Source organism: Calliopsis andreniformis, chromosome 9, assembly GCF_051401765.1.
Source record: "Calliopsis andreniformis isolate RMS-2024a chromosome 9, iyCalAndr_principal, whole genome shotgun sequence".
NCBI classification, from domain to species: Eukaryota; Metazoa; Arthropoda; class Insecta; order Hymenoptera; family Andrenidae; genus Calliopsis; species Calliopsis andreniformis.
This window is the reverse complement of record NC_135070.1, coordinates 12,340,061-12,359,938: the sequence shown is the minus strand read 5'-3', so window position 1 is coordinate 12,359,938 and position 19,878 is coordinate 12,340,061. Positions and strand designations below refer to the sequence as shown.

At 42.1% G+C, this 19,878-nt stretch overlaps 2 protein-coding genes across 5 annotated transcripts; one reads left to right on the top strand and one right to left on the bottom strand.

Moving 5' to 3' along the window:
• Positions 1–1,858: 1,858 nt before the first annotated feature.
• LOC143183256 (brefeldin A-inhibited guanine nucleotide-exchange protein 3) lies at positions 1,859–14,611 on the bottom strand. 2 transcript variants are annotated; one of them, XM_076384769.1, is made up of 22 exons: positions 14,527–14,611; positions 14,156–14,289; positions 13,601–13,735; positions 13,362–13,527; positions 12,999–13,128; positions 12,662–12,946; positions 12,319–12,552; positions 12,016–12,243; positions 11,562–11,938; positions 11,303–11,487; positions 11,067–11,229; positions 10,683–10,991; positions 10,384–10,606; positions 10,129–10,302; positions 9,644–10,052; positions 9,350–9,562; positions 8,378–9,248; positions 8,150–8,282; positions 6,397–6,625; positions 3,914–4,140; positions 2,105–3,686; positions 1,859–2,010 (listed from the first exon to the last, which is right to left on the bottom strand). In XM_076384769.1, the coding sequence occupies exons 1-22, from the start codon at positions 14,609–14,611 to the stop codon at positions 1,867–1,869; spliced, it is 6,636 nt and encodes a 2,211-aa protein (XP_076240884.1). In that variant the 3' UTR covers positions 1,859–1,866. The 2 variants fall into 2 exon arrangements, with proteins under 2 accessions (XP_076240884.1, XP_076240885.1); XM_076384770.1 differs by having other exon boundaries at positions 12,662–12,922.
• Positions 14,612–15,502: 891 nt separating this feature from the next.
• On the top strand, positions 15,503–18,751 carry LOC143183833 (C-mannosyltransferase dpy-19). Of its 3 annotated transcripts, XM_076385575.1 has the most exons (9): positions 15,503–15,635; positions 15,719–15,831; positions 15,910–16,047; positions 16,124–16,192; positions 16,602–16,937; positions 17,016–17,838; positions 17,904–18,066; positions 18,149–18,277; positions 18,347–18,751. In XM_076385575.1, exons 1-9 carry the CDS (start codon positions 15,566–15,568, stop codon positions 18,564–18,566), a joined length of 2,061 nt encoding a protein of 686 aa, XP_076241690.1. In that variant the 5' UTR covers positions 15,503–15,565; the 3' UTR covers positions 18,567–18,751. The 3 variants fall into 3 exon arrangements, with proteins under 3 accessions (XP_076241690.1, XP_076241691.1, XP_076241692.1); XM_076385576.1 differs by lacking the exons at positions 15,503–15,635; positions 15,719–15,831 and having other exon boundaries at positions 15,982–16,047; positions 16,124–16,188; XM_076385577.1 differs by lacking the exons at positions 15,503–15,635; positions 15,719–15,831; positions 15,910–16,047 and having other exon boundaries at positions 16,157–16,192; positions 16,606–16,937.
• Positions 18,752–19,878: the final 1,127 nt, after the last annotated feature.

Genomic DNA, 19,878 nt, shown 5'->3' with positions numbered 1-19,878 from the left:
CTTCTTCGTTAGACAATCTGACGCTCAAAAATACTTACAACACACTGAAGGTAATTCAGGACAGAATGGCGGGTACTTGGGTTGGAATGGTCGTTTTATACAACAGTCGATAATTACTCTTTCTTCCATCGTCAACCTTATAAACGATATACAAAATATACGTACAATATTATATATCGAAGCAATAAATTAACCGAAACCATTTCGACTACTCGCTCGCTAAACATTAGAAACACGAAAATTAACGATAAAAATATCTAGCTTCTTTCTCGTTTATCGCCACTGTCGATGGACCAGCGTCAATAATACTATTTACAATAAAATATAACATTATTATCAGTAGTTTTACCTGTCTACTATAGTTTTCCTCGCGTCCACAAATTCTTTGGCAAAATTCGAAGGCTCTCTTATGGATTCCCCTCGAAATCCTTTCATTTATGGGAACAATAACATTTCTAACATTTTATCTCGCTAATTAAGCCTTCCTCTTTTTTTGTAATTAGCACTGATTTTTGAATGTCGCCTGAATAATAGGGTAATGGAGAATGAAAGTTCAATTTTAATAATAAAGAATGCTGCATAGTTATATCACTGCTTCAGAGAGGAGTAAGTTTGAAGAAACTGAAGAAAAACATTATCGCATAATACTTAGTTTATCACGTCTTCAAAATTACCTTCTTTCCTCTTTGCGATTGAAAAAATCACTCTTTAAAACATCTATCACCACTTAAAAAGTATCCTACAGATCACCGAAAAAAACTTTAGAAATCTACCCCCAAGGAAAGAAAACATTCAGTACGCGTTCAAGAATCAGCGCTGGATTTTCGTCCCCAGTTCTCGAATCTTTTTCGAAGTCTTGAAGAATTCTATTTGGCGAATCGACAATAGGAAACCGTTCCAGCTCGCGAAATCCGCGTCGAACTGCTCGCGCGACGCGTGTTGGAGTCTGGAAGCGGGGCTGGTACATCGGACTCTGCGAGCTGGACCGCAAATTACAGTTAAGCGCAAAGAGCATAAAATGAGAATCGAGAGATGTGCGTGCAAAGCGGGATCATAAATAAAATCCTTGTCCCTCCATGTCGACGCGCCTGAACGCGAAGCTAGGATACAAGCGACGTTTGCTCGATGAAAACGGGACATCGTTTCTTCGCCTCAATCAGAATAGAGAATCGACTATTGTCGATCGTGTACACGGGACTTCTGGTCTCCTTTGGTTTCCTTTTATATCCTTCTGGTATTCCTTGGCTTCCTTTGGTATCCTTCTAGTATTCCTTGGCTTCCTTTGGTATCCTTCACTATTCCACTGCAAAGATCAGTAGTCACATTTGACCCCCAGGGTGATGTCTCCAAGTGGTCCTCGATTTTAGTAACTATGAAGACCATGAAAATTCAAGGAGAGTGAACTCTGTTCTCGTTTCTCGTAGAAATGAAGATTTCTTCGAAGAATTTTTCTGTATTATAGATATGAGTCATCTTATTAGAAGAAATTCAGATGGAAATGTTCCTCAAAGTATGAGAACCTATGTTCTTCAACTCTTGATATCCCTGACCTCACATGTCGAATGTATTATCTAGGTATAGATTGACTATGATCAGTCTAACAACGTTTCCTCGAAGGACGTTCCTTCATCTATTGACTGGAACCAATGTTCTAAGTTCTTCCGAACATAAACGCCGTTTCACACTTTGACGATAGGGCTGCGGAAGTCTTCGATGGAACAAAATAATTTGATTTGACGAGAGATCTTCTCAGAGTTTGTCCAGTGTCTGACGACCTCGATCCTCGTCATTACTCAGAAATGACGAGTGTAAGTTTCAAAGAGAATTGTGAAAATACATCTGTTCCCAGATGTATTGAAGCTGTCCCTAATTGCTCGTCAACCCGTATAGTATAGCAATTCGGTGGAAGAGGGCTGACAGACGCTGCTTGAGGACCTGGTCCACTGCATGCCTAGTGAGGATCCTTACGCCGCTCACGAAAACCGGAAGTAATGGAGTTAGTTGATCATCCTGTAAAACATCCAACATTTTGACACGTTTCTGACATCGAAATTATCTATATTGCATTGAACAAATGAACAGTCAAAAAATATATTCAACTTACCGGCAAGGCCAGAGTCCAATCCAGCACAGTGCTCAGAGTTTCCGCCCAAGCCTTCCTGTGTGCTTCACTGTCTTTATAGATATTCGTTTTTCTCTGGAACGCATTTTCCTGCGTTGGAATTTCTGGACTCTCAACGCTCGGCTCCTCTGCATCGTTTCTCAAGAATGGATTAGTTCTAAATCCCCTTTTGCTGCGCTCATAGTCGCGCAACAATTCATCGATGTTATCAAGAAACTTCGGTGAACTGGTCTCCTCTTTCTCGACGAGTTTCGAGGCGATACGTGGAGACATATCGAGATCATGAGATGAGTTAGATACAGTAGAGCCTCCTCTTTTCCTCAACTCCATCACTGACCTGCACCTCAAGCTGCTGGAATCAAAGCGCGAGAACCTCTTGTAGTCCTCCACTTCGCTGGGAATGATAAATCTCAGAGAGCTTCGGCGTGACAGTAAACAAGCGTCGCTTTTTCTTCTCTCTAATTTTGATCTCTGATATGAGGAGATCTCTTCGAATGTTAAACTAGTGTTCCCTGTTTTTACGTCTGGCATGGAAGTCTCAAGAGAGTCAGCGGACTCTGTTCTTCGTAGAGAACCTAGTTTATAGTATAGTTGACCGATATCGTTTGTCACTCTTGGAGGAGCTGGAGTGGTTGAATCGTATTTCCCATCGATGTACCCCTCGCTGGAGGTACCACCAGATCGATCAAGGTAGACAATCTTCTCTGTGACGGAGCCCAGTCTGGACACTGGCCTTGAGTCGTCGGTCTCTGGTTCGGATGGAGGACCAGAGTCAGTAGAGTATTCCACTGCTAAGTCAGACAGCCTGAAGGGCCTCATATCGTCCTCACAGTCGGGCACAAGCTCTTCTAACCCAGTTTCATCATCCAGATTTGGACTATAGGTCTCTATTTCTTCTGGTTCCTCCTGTTCCTCTTGGTTCACTTGGTTCTCAGACACCCCTGGCTCTCTTAATCCCTCTGACTCTCCTGCTGGTGATTCTACTGAAGCTAGAGTAGCCACAATTCTGTCATTGATGGGTTCCTTCCTCGTGATCTCTGGGAAATCATCTGGCTGAGCCACCAATAAGAATATTTTCCTCTCAGAGAAGCTATCCACTTTTGTGTGCTTTCCATCTTCGTCCAGGACCACTTCCACGTAGCTCTCGCAAAGATCTTCAAAGGTAGTACGCAATTGTCTCAGATATTTTGAGAGCTTTCGATGGCTAGAACCCCTCAGGCGTTCTCTGTCATTAGGACTCGAAGTCAGCAGTGATTTCACAGTCTCCAAAGTAGCATCGGTTTTCTCTATTTCACGGAGACATAGCTCGAATAGAGTGACGACTTTTACTGTCCATGCTGCTCCAGCTTGGCGATAGAGGTTCGCTGGCTGCTGGAGATTGGCCACTTTTTGAACTAAGAATTTTAAGCCTGGGCGACAGTCGAACTTCAAGGCAGCTGCGTAAGAGAGATCCAGTGCCGAAAGGAAAAGATCCACATGGTGGGTGGTTAGGTACGAGAGGTAGCCAGAGGTGAAAGCTTTTGGCGATGACGAGGGTGTTGAGTGCGGTATCACGTGAGATAAACTATAATCCAACGTGTCAAAGATATTTTAGGAAGTGTCTAAAAAGCGTATGAAACGTGTCTGATTTAGGACTTATTCTACTGCCAGCGTGAGTAGCCACGTCAGACACAGCGAAATCAGTAGAATAAGTCCTAGGTCAGACACATTTCACGTATAGCGTTGAACTCCTTCACTCTGAGTAAATCCAGAAAATAGTGGTCAAATAGCACAGTATGTAATAATACCTACCTAGGAAAGGAAGAGTCAGCTCCCTGCAAGAGGACACTGGCGATGCAGTGAAGCAGCATCTGGTGAACCAGAAGGCCGACCACCAGTGCCCTGAGCTGAACTCTGACGATGTAGAGGTCAGGGTTAAGAGTAGAACCCACCGAAGGTGGATACAGAAGGAACACGTAGGACCTGTCGTCGGGTTTTCTTGACGTTTCTTCAGTGCGTTGTTCCTCCAGGAGGAACACCTGGAGCAACGAGTATAAGAACTGAAATTCTTCAAGGCACCAAGGGCTGCCTTACATCGCGCCATTCCTCGTAGATCCTCGAAGCTTCTCACAATATTCTATGTTTATTTATTCATTAGTCATTCAATTATCACTAGAAATGTTCAGTTCGAGAAGCTACAAAAAGAATCGCGCGTGATGTCTGGAGTCTGTTGCAATGATGTGATGCCGTGACTAATGGATGGACGCTCCGCATGTGAATAATCGTATCTCGTTATCGAGGGCGGTTCTATGGCTCGACCAAACGCGATCGATCGCGCTCTCGATCAGTAAATACGTGTGCATTCTACGAAAGCTGCAGCTTCTAGAAGTAGGTGTCGTATATCTCATCACGTACATATTATGTGACAGTGAAATTCTAGCCATGGACTCAAGCCATGGATTTTAATGGTGATACGCAAGACCGTGCCAAGTTGAGTTTAAATGATATCTCGGCCAACGACGGGGTCCTTCGTTGCTTAATTCATTATATTACAATTTGTCGCGCGTCAGGAATCGTCACCAATTAATCACATTGAGATTCAATTATTTCTGTGCTAATTTTTTTCTATCGTAAAGATTGAAATAAAAGTTAAAAATACTTGAAAATCTCCTCGGAATTCCTGAGTCGATCATCGTTCGACTTCAAGGGATTCCTCGGGCGAGGACGAATTCCATCGAGAAAGGACCTCGTCGAGGAGGTTCTGCAGCCTGACCTGTGCCTTCTACCAGCGAGTGCAAACATCTAAACGAGGTGATCGATTGCCAATCATTTCGTCCCGCAGCATCGACAGGCTCGCCCCGATTCCTCTCCGTCCTTTCCATCAAATTCCCGTCGCGAAGGCCGATTAAGGGAATTCAAAGGGGTGCAATACAAGAACGAATCAGCTGATGAATGGAGGCGTTTGTATTTGAACACAGTGCGCATCGAACACATGGAGCGATACAAAAACACGCATCAAGAAACACGAATGTGTATTGACAAAATACGCAGTCTCGTACAAAAATTTTCTTTTCTTTAGCTTTTCTCTTTCTCCAACACTCTGACAATTCGTCTAATTGCAACGCTGCACAGCGGCATAGATCTCGAGCAACGATCTCGTCCAAGTGGCAACGCTTCTGTTTCTAAAATAGTTTCAAATTCAGAAGCTCGATTCTATACCGCCGTATGCCGAATCAGCCATACAAATGCAAGCTCGAACACACGCAAAGCGCACGAATCACGAGGCACGACGATGCAAAAAATATAGAAAATCTGAATCTAGTCGACTACGATCACAATTTGCGAGTGCAAGGACGATCCTCCGAGAAAGCCGTGTTTCGGAGGCAGAAAGCGGTAGTTGCAGTAATTGAATCGCGAAGAACGTGGATCGATAGCAGGCCTGTCGACGACGAGCACGCGGCGAGTCTTTATCGCTCGTCAGATCGCGATACGGATCACGTCGGATCCTGGCTCGTTCTTCGATCGTTCATAGAGTTCACGCAATAGAACTATAAATCGATGCGTAACATTCGTTCGTCTGTTTGCCTTCTGTTGTTTCCCTATCGTTCTTAAAATCCATGACATGAGTTACCGTGGACGGCTAGAGCCAATGGGGGCCCGTGTTCGACGTAGTGTTAGTGTAATCGAGGGGTGTCGTGTGCTGCCTACAACCAACGGAGTAGGAGGTAGTGTGCTGGTCGATCAGTGTCGTCTCAATGGTCATCGAATCCTGGAAAGGTGTCGTCGGCAGTGACGCCGCATTCTGCCTCTTGATGGCAGACAATACCTCGCGCAGCTGGCTCACCTGGGAGCAAGTCAGGTCAGGAGGGCACCACGTGTCTCTCTCTCACTGGCAATTGCCGATAATTACTCTCTACGTGCACGACACTCTCTCGCACTCATTCAAACGCCACCTCGCCGATTCGAGGTTCCAGAATCGAACGAATTCAGCGCGAGCAAAACGCGGCATTTTCTTTGCGTCGCGATCAGGATCGTCCACAGGACGATTGCCGAGGAGCGAAGCAATCGCGAGCGACAGTGTCAGCCGATTTCACGAGAAAAGCGACAGAATTTAGATACAGTAAGGGAACATTGGAATAATCGTCGAATGGACACGCTCGGCTGCGAACTCGTGGCGAATGTGAAGACACAAAAAGAAGCACAACGAACGTCAAACAGCCAGAAGTGATAGAATTTTCCTTCGGAGAAGATAGAGAGGTTCGGACGTACAGAAGTGCAACAGGAAAGGAACCTACCTGGGCGGCGAGCTGTCGCAGTCGTTCCGACTCCTCCACGGTTGCATCCCGTCGCGCTGCAACCTTGACCTGAGCAACGTCACCGTAAAACGACTCGGATCTCGGCAAGAAAGCCATGGTCAGCTGGTGCAGCTCTTGCAGGGAGTTGGAACAGGCACGGTAACAGGCGACGCCACACACCTCCCATTGTTCTGGGGTGAGAAGCGGCCCGCTGCTCACGAGAACGTGCCTGTACAGACATCATCTCAGCTCTTAAAATGACCAACGTCTCCAAAATCGCGAAATAATTTATTCCCGATATTCGAGTCAGTTGGATAGTTTCAGAAATCTGAGACTATTGAAGGACTATTGAGACCTAGGGCCCTTAAGTGTATTCATCTGAAATATTTGGATTGCTAGAGTCATCTTCTTAGACATCAAAAGAACTTCAAGATTGCAAGGCTATAATATCATCTTTAAACATAGAATTCAATCAACTGTTCCCACGATCATACAATAGTAGCTTCTAGCAGCCCCAGCATCTTTGTATTAACAAAAGAATCTAATCAAATATAGAATATAGGGTCCGTCTTCAGTCTGTCTATCCAAGACACTTTGCAAGCCAACGACAAGTTCAAACCTCCCCCTCTCATCACGACAAGATTCATCGCTTTACAGAATGTTCAAGTTCATGGAAGCAGTCAGTCATTCTGAGGCATCCAACTGGATCATCCTTGACTGAGATGCTTCAATAATCAGGGCTCTCCAGGCGACCAGTAGTGCTCGTAGAAAAGAGCTGAGCGAGTCGAACAAACGCAGCTCCGGGTCTCCCAGAGAAGTGGGTGACTCTAGGATTTCAGCTCAGGATCCCGTTCGTCATTCAGTGCCAGGCTAGCTATCTGCCCGCGAACCTGTCCCGTTTTTAAACTCCGCGCACGCCTGTACATCGATACCTCGCGATCGACCCCGGCCAGGATTGAATTACACAGCTCGATGTACGCCGTGCATTAATACGGAGAAAACGCGCGAATGGATACAGCCGGGCAGGAGGCAGAGAAAGACGGGGGCTGTTCCGTCTGTGTGAGTTCCACACGCATTTTGTTGCGCGTGTATTGTTGGCACGACGCTCCAGGGGTGTCGAGTGTCGGTGGCTACCTTATCCCACCGGACAGCCTGTCAAGCTTCGTTATCATCTTACACGCACGCTACGCCTGTAACAACGATATATCTAACCTCCGTCGATGTACATTCCATCGAACCTCCGCGTTATGATTCACCCTTCCTCTCTTCTGATCGTTCCCCTTCGTCCTGGAGTCCTAGAGGAATAGCTGTGTCTGTATCATCTATCAGTTTTAGGCAGTCTTCGACAAATTAAGAGTGAATCTTGAATGAGACTCGTCGGTCTTCGACTGGACTCTTTTCTATTTTTCAGTGGTCTGTTTTCGCGTCGAAGGAGCAGGTCGATCTGGGTCAGCTTTGGAAATCTGGATTTGACTTGGTGTCGATGATGGAGTGCCTTCTTTGCGAGCCAGTGATCTTAATTCGATACTGAGTCATCGACGCTGACTCCAAGCGGGCTTTGACTCTGTTTGCCTTTAAGAGGCGTCTTTGATTTGTGGCTGACTGGGTTGGAGTTGTAGGTGTTGAGTTCTACTGAGAGTGGATGATTCCTTCCATATTTCTTTTGATCACCCGAGTAGCTTCATTTGAAGCTTGTAGATTGGATTATTTGGAATGTCTGGTAGGTGAAGGAATATTTAATTGAAAAATTTACCTGATACAAGCGCAACCTAAACGAGCTATGCTCTCCGTGGGCTGGACGACGCACTCCGCCATCACCAGCAAAAGCTGCTTCAACATCAGCGTCGTAGCCGGTAGATAAGCGTCGTTCCGAACAACCTCAGGACCTAGAAGTCATCAGGTTCAAACATTTCAGAATTCTACATCTTTCCTGTGGGCATGCTAAGGATTTACTCCTTGAAAGCATATATTACTCAAACACCTTGTAAGTGAGTCAAGTAATCCACAACTAAGTCCGTCGTGAGTCCACAACACTGCTTAAAGTTGGGTGCAAAATTATCCCAGCCTCTGAAAATCTTTGACGTCTTTCTCAGCCAATTCTGAACCATGGGAAGCAGCAAATGGTTAACGCAGTATAATCCAAACGCTGGTCCAGGAACATTCAGTGTATCTCTTAGCAGATGGAACAGGGTTTCCAGCGTATGTGGTTGATAACGTTTGGGACATATCATGGTGGCGCTAGCCAAGCCCTCGATTAAGATGTACCAAACCCTCAAAATGCCACTGGGCTTGTCCATGCTTTGCAGTGTCGTCACACTGTGGACATTGTCCATCAGGACGTCGTGAGGTCTTTCAGGGAATGTCTCCTGAATCGATTCAGCGTGTTTTTCAAATCTAATCAGCTCTGAATTAGGTATGGTGGGGTCGACGTATTGGGGAATAGTCGAGACTTGAATCCTCTGAGCTGAGTGGAAGATAGGACAAGCTGGCATGCCATACATTGAAGCCAGGATGTCGCTGCAGCTCAACAGGTACTTGAGACTTTCCACGCAGAGTCTCATTCGCCTGGACTCTAGAACATCGACTTGATCCTGGTCATCTTGGTGACCCTCCGCGTCTCCGATACCCCTCACGTGCCTCAACAAGCAGAGGATACAATCTAGCGCTGCGTTGGCGAACACCAAGGTATTGTCTGTTGACAGGAAGACCCTGAAGACCTCCAACAGGGGCGCCGATTCAACAGAATCTGAATTACCGACAGAGGCCACGCGCAATGCTCCGAATAGAGGTCGCCACCCTGATCTGATCTCTGTTCGGTTGGTCTCGACGAACTCGCAGATACAGCTGACAATCTAGCAGAAAATAGATTTATCAACTCCTTGAATCGATTCCAAAAAATTGATTTAGGAAAAGCTACCAAGTCTAATGAAGATGGATTTCAAATCTGACTTACTTGATCTTGTACGTCACTGTCACATAGCTCTAAGCACAAGAGGTTCTCAAAGGGCTTGAAAAGTGCTTCATTGAAGTGGAAATGTGGCAATTCCACTTGCTCGTTCAGCAAAGCTGCCATTGAATCATGAATGCATTGAACAGCCTTCTTAGAGATGCTGCGATCTTTATGACACGCTGCTTCCATAAAATGTGGGCCCAGAATACTCCAAACCTGAAATAAAATAATGAACGAATAGTGCAAGCTTCAGCTTCAGCATTTCATGTGATGAGAGTCTCGAAGAAAATTTGTTACCCTCATTATATGGATCAGAGGTCTTCCACTCTTCACACACTTCAACATAACTTCACCCAACCGAGCCAGGAGCAGGACATTCATCTCATTTTCTCTAGGTTTGCTTCTCCTCCACCAAAATCTCTTATTATCCTTCAAACCATCTGTGGTCTTAAACAATTGTGCCTTACTAGCCTTGCATAGAGCAGTCAGGAATAAGCACAAAGCTCGAAGGTTCAGTTTCAACGCAGCATTTTCAAACAGTCTGTCCACTTGTTGAGATAGAACGCAGACTATCTTCGCTGCATAGTCAGCAGGAAGAATACCATTGAACTGACTATCTGCGTTTGATTCCTGAATAATTTCTGGGATCGTGTCCGAACTGGGATTCTGCGTATATGGACTTGATAGAAAACTGTAGACATCAACACTGCAAAAATAGTCTGTTAAGTAAAAATTCTTTTTATTTGAGAGACTGAAGAAGAATTTAGAATATGTTGCTTTACCAAGTCTCTTCCTCGTCAACGATATTAAAACTTAATCTCAACTTGTCTTGGCTTCCCTTGGGATCATTATTAGTGCTCTCTTTCTTTTCTTTCTTCTGCTGAGTCTTTGGCAATGATGGATTCTGATTTCTTCCGAAGAAATCGTGCTCCAGCTTGCTCACGTATAAACAGCACCTGTTTACAGAACAGATTAACATCATATAATTTCAATCGAAAGCTAAAGGTCTATTAGAAGAATAGCTAGTGGTTTCTTACGTGAAAACATGTGGCCAGCAATCGCTACCGTGACTGCTCAGCTCCAAACCTTTGCCCAAAAGTACGTCCATGCTCAATGCGTGCGAAGTGTGAATATTGGTCGCTCTATTCTGCAATTTTAGACGAAGAACATCCTTTGTTCGAGTGATCTTAGATATAGATTGCTCTGTGCAGGCCGCTTTCGCTAGGAGAGCAAAGATGGACCCACAACGATTCTGCAAACCTGAAGAGCAAGAAAAGAAAAATAATAATACTTCGTTGTAGCTTTTATAGAAAAAATATTAGATAATTTTACTGACCAAGTATATTGCTCAAGATTGCAGCCTTGTGGAGACCTTCCAGAGATAGAACAACAGTGTCCCTAATGCCTCTTCTACCCCCATCCCTGCTCAGAATCCCCTTACTGTTCTCTTCCTTTGGAGGATTCAATCCTGTCGTGAGAACAGTCATCATGCTTCCCCAGCAGCAAGTCAGTACTCTTCTTGAGAGCTTAGCACCTGCCTCAGCTTCTGGCGTTGGTTCACTTCGAGATAATTGAGCTTTCTCTAATCTTATGTAATCAGACAACACTTGTCCTCCTCTTTGACTGCCAGGAATTCCATCGATATCTTAAAAAATATAATTTAAATTAATTAAAATTCAAAGAATTCCTTTTTTATCTTATAAGCAGTTTCTGTGGGTACCTGTAAGGACGTTTATCAAAGCGTTGTTCTCTGTATAATGAGGATTATAGCCACACTTCTCAAGCAGATTGCACGCTAATACCTGCTGATACAGTTCAGATAGCCAAGTAGCTGAGAGATAAACCAGTACTCCAGATCCGTGTACTTCTTCCACAAATTGTTCCTAAAGAATTCAACAATAGTTACTAAAGATAATATGGGAATTTAAAGTGGAAATATTGGAGATGGACTGGTACCTCACTGACAGGAATCTGACGACTCTCTTCATGATAATAATTGATCCTAATCAACTTCAAATTAAGAAGTAACGCCGCATAGGTGGCTAAGTAGATACCATCAGCATTCATGATGGTGATCAAAGCACACGAATCTGTGCTGATATCTGTCTGTTCCTGGATCTTCTGCTGGGTTGTGAAGACTCCTAAGGATGCAGCACACTTTCCTTTATTTTCTGAACAAAAGCATTTTTATGTCAAACATAGAAGAATATCCTACCTTGGCAATATTCCGAAGCAAAGTTCTGTAACGCTTCATCAACTTCTATGTTGCTCCTGAGGCTCAGCACCATGGGGATTAAATCAGTCCTTAGAGTTTTAACGAATCTTCTAGCATTGTGCCTCTCCATATCAACGTTACATTCGTCGGCAACCTGACGACCAACGTGAAGACATTTAGGAAGCTTCTCCAGTCTGAGTCTCTCCCTTTCGTTTTCCATGGCGTAATCAGTGTCCTCCAAGCTGTTCTCCTCTTGGACTTCGTCAGATTCGTTCTGAGGTCCTTCAGTATCCGTCGAGTCACCGTCCTCTGATGGTCCATGACCAGAGGAATCTGAGTCTGAACCAATTCCTTTCTTCATAAGCTCTAACTGTTCTCTGAAGAAATTAATAGAAGAATTTGAAGACAATTGTTCAGTTCAATGCCAACTTGAAATGGAGTTATCATAGTTTACCTATATGTTTTTGGCAGCCGTGCCATGCTTTGGTATGTCAAAGGCCCTCTATAATCGCAGGATTCTAGGTCCTCGTATAGACTATTGATCGTGCATGTATAAGTGTGACTGATAGCCTTGCCCTCACATAGTTCCTGGAGCGCTGAGAGCATAGCAACCACACACGAAACACTGGCATGGAGGATACTCAAACCACCAGTCGTTGATTCTTCGATCGAGTCCATCGCTCTGTTTGAAGAAAATATTGCTGGAATAGTCTATTTTTCCAGAATTAAATTATTTAAGCCCGAAACATTCACTTACAGCCTCATCAGCGCCATGTCGCTTTGAATATGACTAGACCTGTCCTCCTCCACTAATAATGGCCCAGAAAAGTCTACCATTCTGCTGGGACTACGGAGAAGCTCCTTCAAGGCTTTCAAAGATTCTAGGCGTTGCTGAGGTGGCGGGTATAATAGCATTCTGTGAAATACTGATTCAAGAACTGGTCGAAGGGGACCTACGCAGCCTACTAATCGAACTAGCTCTGTTCCAATGCTGTAAATGTAAAAAAAAGTGGTCAGTCTAATTTGATATATTCACTAAGGATGATTACCATTGAAGACATCAAAAAATGGAGCTTATTATTAATATTTAATCTACGTGCCTGTAGACAGTCTTTGCCTGATGGCTATCAAAACTCAAAGACGTAGCCAAGTATCCAGAGCCCCTTCCCAACTCGTTCTCCTTTCCTTCCCTGGAAGTAAAGGTTTTATCCACTCTCGGTGTACCCAGGAATGCTATCAAAGCTGGGCAGAACTTCTGCCAAAGGAAGGTAGTGAAATGTGCGTTAGTGTGAATCTTCTGCGGCAGAGAGGAAATCAGGGTATGCAGACACTCCAGAAGAAATACCACGGTGTTTCCATTCCTACCGTTGCTAGAACAGGATTTCCTATAATCGGACAATGCAGTCGTTTAACAAAATTAGTTTTTTATTTTCCTACTTTTGAGCCTCGTCCAGCTTGCTACAAATATACTGAAGTATTGGCAGAGCCTCGTTGAAACAGGACACCCCCCTTTCCCAAACGTTTTTATTCTTCTTAGCGTTCTCGTCCATTTCTTGGCACTCTTCATCTGTAATTAAAAACATCGTTTCGTTATTTCTTTAATCCCCTGTGAAGGAATCTGAGAAGCTTCGTGTTACTAAATGGAAATATAGCAATAATCACGGAATCCTCTAAGAACCTTCCACCGTCACGCGAAAGGTATCGATCAAACTTTTGTCTGACAACTGGTCTATTTGATAAGCGCTAAAGGCTATCACTGTATTTGCACATATGGTGGTAATTATTAATGCGATTGATTACCTAGAAACAGGCAAAAGGATCGCAGAGTTTGGCTGGTTGCAGCCTGAGCAGCTGTCCTTACTGCCTGATTCCCATTTTCGAAAGCCTCGCAGCAGGTAGTGAGAATGGCGATTATCAAGCGGCCGTTCATCGTCCAGTACGAAGAACAAGCCACTTGTAATAAAACCTAAGAAATATTCAGAGCATGAGGAATTTTTCTTTTTATTAATTTGAAAAACTTTTACTGAGTATAGACTCACTTTTAGCATATCCGTCTGCGTATCGTCTGATTGAGACAGGATAGAACCCATCGCGTGCAACATTTGCGCGGGTAGCCAGAGAGAGTCGTCCTCTGGCTCATAGGGTGACTGAAATCTGTCATCCCTCAACATTTTCTGAATTAACGATAAATTGTGTTCATTATAATACGATATATATAAATAGTAAATTTAAAAAACTATCATTAATTACTAGTTATTAGTCACCACAAACTAATAAATTTATGAGGCTTCTAAAAATTCGTTTCATCAATGGAAGGTGAATTTAAGTTTAAAAAAATGTTTAGTTCGAAAGGAAATTATATTGCTATAGTGTACTCTGAGAAGGAAGTTTCTGCGGTACTTCGACTCATTTAAAGGACAGCAGGAAACACAAGGAACACCCCAGCTAACACAGTTTCAAGTGTCACAGCTGCTCTTCGATATGGCTTTATCGCAATGTTCCTTCCCGCCAGCGGATGTGTTCTTCACATATACGCGGCACTACAGACGTACAATGCAGACATCGAGAAATTAAAATGTCGTTGGAGTACGCACATGTAATCCCGACAGGCCGAACGCGACGAACTTGCTCCTCTTCGTTTCTAATGCTAGCTGAAAGGTATGTAGACATTTCGCTCGCAGCTCGTGGGGTGGATCACGTAGCAACCCCTGCTGCTTATCCAGGAAATCTGCATAGAAATTTTGAATTAATTCCCATAGAGATAGGCAAAATATTGAAGTGAAGTATATTTTGCGATACAATTAACTATGAACTGATAAATTGACAGTAAATAAGGTGACGTTTAGCGAGACTAATTATCCTGAGCACTGCCCAGGTTCGACTTGAGGGAAGGGATGTTAATGTTTCGTGGCAATGGTAATATAAAAACTATTTGATTTCGAAAAATTGTTCGAAATTAGCTCACCATACGCTTCCTGCGCCGATTTCCGCAAATTCTGTAATTTTGCATTGCTCGATTCTCGGACGATCTGCAGCAGGAGATCCTCCATGTCACGGTGGACTAGCACGCGACTGATCGATAGCGGGAGTGCCAATGCACGCTTGGCGATACGCGCGCATGCAGGGCCGTAGGAATGTTTTTCGACGAAGGAAATTCATTTTACAAGAAGATGGGAGTAGCACTGACATCTTGGCAATTTAGCTACCAAATAGAGATATCAATGAAGAAGTACACTGGGCGGAAATGAACATATGCAATTTGCTTTTAACTAAGTTAAAGGCTACTGAAGCTAATTATTTTACAAAATATTTGTTCAAATTTTAATCAAAATACTTACAGCGTAAGAAAAGTAATTCCCATTTTAGGAAAATGTACTAAATCATTAGTGGAAGCACTAAACCTCTGCAAACAGAATATAACCAAACGAACGTGTGCTATTTCTATACTTAAGTTTTTGGAACTGTAAATCATGTGTTTTTTAATATTTTATCATATACAGTTTTCTATAGACTTTAGTTACTTACTCTTTGGTAGTTTGTATTTGTAATTGAATATACATTAGTGTTTTCTGTAAAAATTCTTGATGTACTTCGATCAAGATTAGGTCTAATGAGGGACTTCAGCTTCCTCTAGTAAAATACATAAAAACAATACTATATGCATATGCTATAGCCAAAAATGTACTGGTAACACTTATTTTCGTGTTTTATCAAGAAATTAACGTTAAAATTGATGCTCTTAACGCATTGCATTCTGTAGGATGAACGATAAAAGAGAAACTAATTTTCGGGCAATCGAAGCCATTTTCAAATCGTTTGAATGGTCGCGCGCAAAGGGTTTTCTCGTGGTCATGTGATCAAAACCAAAGAGTATTAGGTAGAGTGAACGGAATGCGTATACGATTTACAGCACCCTCTGAAAAGTCAATGCGGAATTTTCACAGTACAGTTACGAGCGTGTTGTATGCAGTTACTCTTTGATCAAAACTAATCGATCACCAAAAATGGCGGAAAAGGGTGAGAGATCGCGGCGTGGATCTATAAATTTATACAAGTTCGCAGTGAATCTTATAGGTACGAGTTTGTTTCTTCAGAAATGCCTTTATGTTTGCTTCTTTTGGCTAATTAACATCAATTTCTTTCATCGATTGCAACAGGTTTAGCATTTGGGTTTTTTCACCGGTGGCATGTATCCACGCTCTTTGAAAATGACCGAAATTTCTCACACTTGTCCGAAATTGAAAGAGAAATGTCATTCCGCACAGAAATGGTAGGATCATCTGTCAAGTTTAAGAAGTAGATACAAGTTTTGCGACAGAACCAGGTATGATTTATTTTTTTTTCTCAGGGAATGTATTATTCCTATTACAAGACGATCGCTGAATCAGACACATTCATGGAAGGGTTGAGGAAGGTCAGCCACGATAACATTTCAGAGTACGGGAATGTTATTAATGCTGCTAGAAAATATAGCTTGTTACCAGAGGTACTGTACTCCAGTCAGTGGACTTCCATTGGTTAGATAATGAGAACTACAAAAAATAAGAATTAATGATTTACAGCTAGTAGCTGGCTTTCTGTATCACTGCACCAAAAATCTGGGAATTATATCGATAGAACAATGTTGGCAAGTGAGACTTGTTTGTGGTAAATAAACATACAGAGTCAAGCATCACAGGCTGTTGATTCTTCTAGCATACACTGATTTTCATATAATCTTTTACTTCATCTGTGGCATAAAAAATAGAAATATGTCACAGTAGCTATTCTAAAGTTCTGTATTTCATTAATGAAAGTTTGAAAATTCCATCGATATAATATAATGTGTTGTGAGTATAAACTATTAAAACTACAAAGACTATGAGGACTATTATTGTAATACATGTGCAATCACAGTGCTAAGGGATCAATTGCTTCAAATAATTATTATTGTTCCATGTGAAATTAAGATATAGTCTCATTAACTTGACTCTGTATTAGTTAGAAAAAACAGTGTAAGTGTTTCTTTTTGTCAGATAACTAGAAAGGAATGGGTTTTAGATAGAAAGAGGAGAAGGTGTGCCACCAGTTACCAGCTGTGAAGGTTTACGTGTCCCTGTTTACTTTTACTTAGAAATTGTCTGGTTTTGCACTACATTTACAGTAGCTATACTGTTCTATTATGCTGTGTACTTGGGTAATAGCATAAGCAGTGGAATTATTGCAGTGTTGTTGTTTTTCTACAATCATAATGAATGTACTCGAGTCCAGTGGACTCCCCCACTGCGGGAAAGTTTTGCATACCCTGTTCTACTGTACCAGATGTACATGCTGACTGTGATACTCAGAGAATATACACGGCAAGACTTCAGAGTTATACCAAAGGAGTTACTCCTGGTGTGTTGAAATATTCAAGTGTCCTAAACCAAGTTATGAACACTTTATATGATGTAACATACAGTATAATTCTTTCAGAAAATGGTTATGTCTACAGTAATTAGCCTATGCTGTTGGCAATTTTCTCATTTTGTTTTCACAACACAAATCATTGCGGTACTAATACTTAAATGGATGAAAATAATCCCAAATGATCTCTACAGAGTTATTTGTTTAGTTCACGGTTGGTCTATCGTGATAGCAACCAGTGTCACAGATAGCACCCCTTTAATCTACTCCTTATACATCTGTCTTTTATTCACTAGTAGTATTTTAAACGAATTCGAGCAGCTGTCTCCACTCTGGAGTACAAAACTGCAAACAGCTCTCGAAATTATTCTCACAATAGTCAGTACAAAATATTTGAAATCATGCTGTTCTTTCGTGACTGAAAACGACTCACACGTATTCAATTTATTAAAATCAAAGCTGACGAATTACAAGGATTTTCATACAATGCTATACACTTGTTCGGCCGAGTTCGATTTCTTACCGTACAAAAGTTACGAAGCAATCGTGAAAACTCTGCTTCTGCCACTGGCTGTACTCGCAGGTGTATTAGCGCTTTACTTCTGGTATAGAAATTATAAAATCCGAGGGTACCCCAAGTGTATAGACGTAGATATAGCCTACAACGGCCTACAAACAGGCGCTTTCATCATACTGGCTGTGTTTATCATGAGATTGAAACTGTTCATGAATCCCCACCTCTGCATAATAGCTGGCACAGTTTGCGCCAACAGGTATTTGGAGAAGCTAGGCTTGAAAAACGACCTGATGAAAACTGCTGTCGCCGTTTTGTTGATATCAGCAATGTCCTACCATGGTTTAGAGAGACTACGAGAAGAACGAAGCATCATAGGTAACGACGGTCATCACTACGAAGCCTCGACCACTTTCCAAGACTAGTCTTTTTTCTTCGTGCAGGTGAATATAGTAATATCGACCAGGAAGAACTGTTCGAATGGATAAAGAACAACACCCCTGAGCATGCGGTGTTTGCGGGCAAGATGTCTCTCATGGCGAACTTGATGCTCTCTACTGGGAGACCCATTGTTAATAATCCTTACTACGAGAATAAGGAGATGAGGTGCATATCCTGGAAACTTTTGGATCCATGATATTGCCATCTTAGGTTTTAATACTTACCATCGGATGTCCTGTGTTTTCAGAGAACGAACAATGAAAGTGTATGAAATTTTTAGTAGAAAGGACGTAGCATCGGTGTACTTTACCCTGAGGAACATGCACGTCGGTTATGTTATTCTAGAGGAACGCTTGTGCTTTGGTTTCGCGAATCTGTAATATAACAATTCTAAAATTTTAATGAAGTAACTCTTCCAATATCCAGTGAGTGCTTTCTGTTACAGACCACCAGGCTGCCAAGTGTTAGACTTGTGGGACATGATGGATAATGGAACCGCAAAGGCAGCAGGGAAACCACCCCTTTGTCCCGTACTGTACCGTGGCAATGCCTACCCCTTTAAAAGGGCGTTTGTAAATAATCGATATGTTGTTTTGCAGCTTGATTATTCTCATTATGTTGAACTAAAACCAAAGACATCCATGCCCCTTCATTTCCAGTCTTGAGAGCATGAGTGATGATTGAATGAGATCGATGAGAAACTGAGAATACCTCGCGAGATTGCAGAAAATATTTTTCTTCAGAGATAAGCGACTGTGTATGATACATATATATATTTTTTAAATACTGATTAGTGGGAGCCAAAGCAGAATTATTAGTGAATTACGTTAAATAAAGCGTTAGAATATTCTTCTTATCTATGTGTTCTGTTTTTACGAAATTTATTTTTCCTGTATCCCTACTCGACTTTCTTCGTTTTACTATTTTACTGAAGACGTGACATCAAAGTGACGTCAGTGTGATGTCAGAGTGACGTATAAGTAATGTCAGGGTGATATCAAAATGTTTCGCATCCCTTTTATTTAGCAACACTGTACACTTTAATGTATCTTCAATTGACAGAGGTTCATTAACAGAGGTCGCTGAAATCAACTCTGAATTTCTAGATCGGTAAGGCAGTCAGACTCGGAGCGCGAAATTCCGTAATCCATAAGATGATAAATTAACATTTTATAACAATTGAAGATTTTAGATTTTTCGAGTAAGCTAACACATTTTTATATGACATATTTCAAAGCAGAAATGTGTGTAAGTTGAGCAAAATAAGACTTATAATCTAAAATTTATGCGCATTCGTAATTTTAATACTTATAGTACGTAAATACATACAATATTTGTTTCTCTTTAGTATACATTCCAGTACACGCATTACATTCGCCTACGAGAAGACATGAAACATAACATGAATTATGGAAGACTCCAGTCAGTTTTCAAACAATGCACTAAAACATACAATTAGTTATTGATCCAAAAATACCATTCACGTTAAAGAGGACTTTTGTCTACTAATTGTAAGACCAAGATGACATATATGATTACGTAATTCATTCCTTACAATAGGTGCACAGTTAGGAGTAGACGAGTCTGGATCGGAAGATACCACGAGGTAACCAGAATACATGTTGTTCTACAGAGAATATTCGATAACAGGTGTCAGAAATTTGAAAGTATGATTCTGCATATAAAGATAGAACAAAAATAAAGAACGACAAAATTGCGTTAAAAGCTTCAGTTCAGATTTATTAATTATTAAGAAAACGCCTAAAATTCGCTAGAAATGTGTCTGACTTAGGACTTATTCTACTGACTTTGCCAGACTTGACACAGGACTTATTCTACTGACTCCGTCTTGCCTCACACGGGACGTATTCTACTGATTCCGTAGTGTCTGACTCGATACTTCTTCTACTGATTTCGCTACGTATACTCTGACTAGTACACCTCGACAGTATAATAAATCCAAAGTCAGACATATTT

Bases quoted from the DNA above. Each gene is read 5' to 3' on its own strand.
- LOC143183833 (XM_076385575.1), top strand. From the start codon at position 15,566: ATGGCGGAAAAGGGTGAGAGATCGCGGCGTGGATCTATAAATTTATAC. The intron at 16,938-17,015 runs GTGTGTTGAAAT...TAATTCTTTCAG, and splicing joins TACCAAAGGAGTTACTCCTG to AAAATGGTTATGTCTACAGT. The intron at 18,067-18,148 runs GTGCATATCCTG...CTGTGTTTTCAG, and splicing joins TACGAGAATAAGGAGATGAG to AGAACGAACAATGAAAGTGT.
- LOC143183256 (XM_076384769.1), bottom strand. From the start codon at position 14,611: ATGGAGGATCTCCTGCTGCAGATCGTCCGAGAATCGAGCAATGCAAAA. The intron at 13,736-14,155 runs GTGCGTACTCCA...TCGTTAATTCAG, and splicing joins TCGGCCTGTCGGGATTACAT to AAAATGTTGAGGGATGACAG. The intron at 12,244-12,318 runs GTAAGTGAATGT...TTCTTCAAACAG, and splicing joins GACATGGCGCTGATGAGGCT to AGCGATGGACTCGATCGAAG.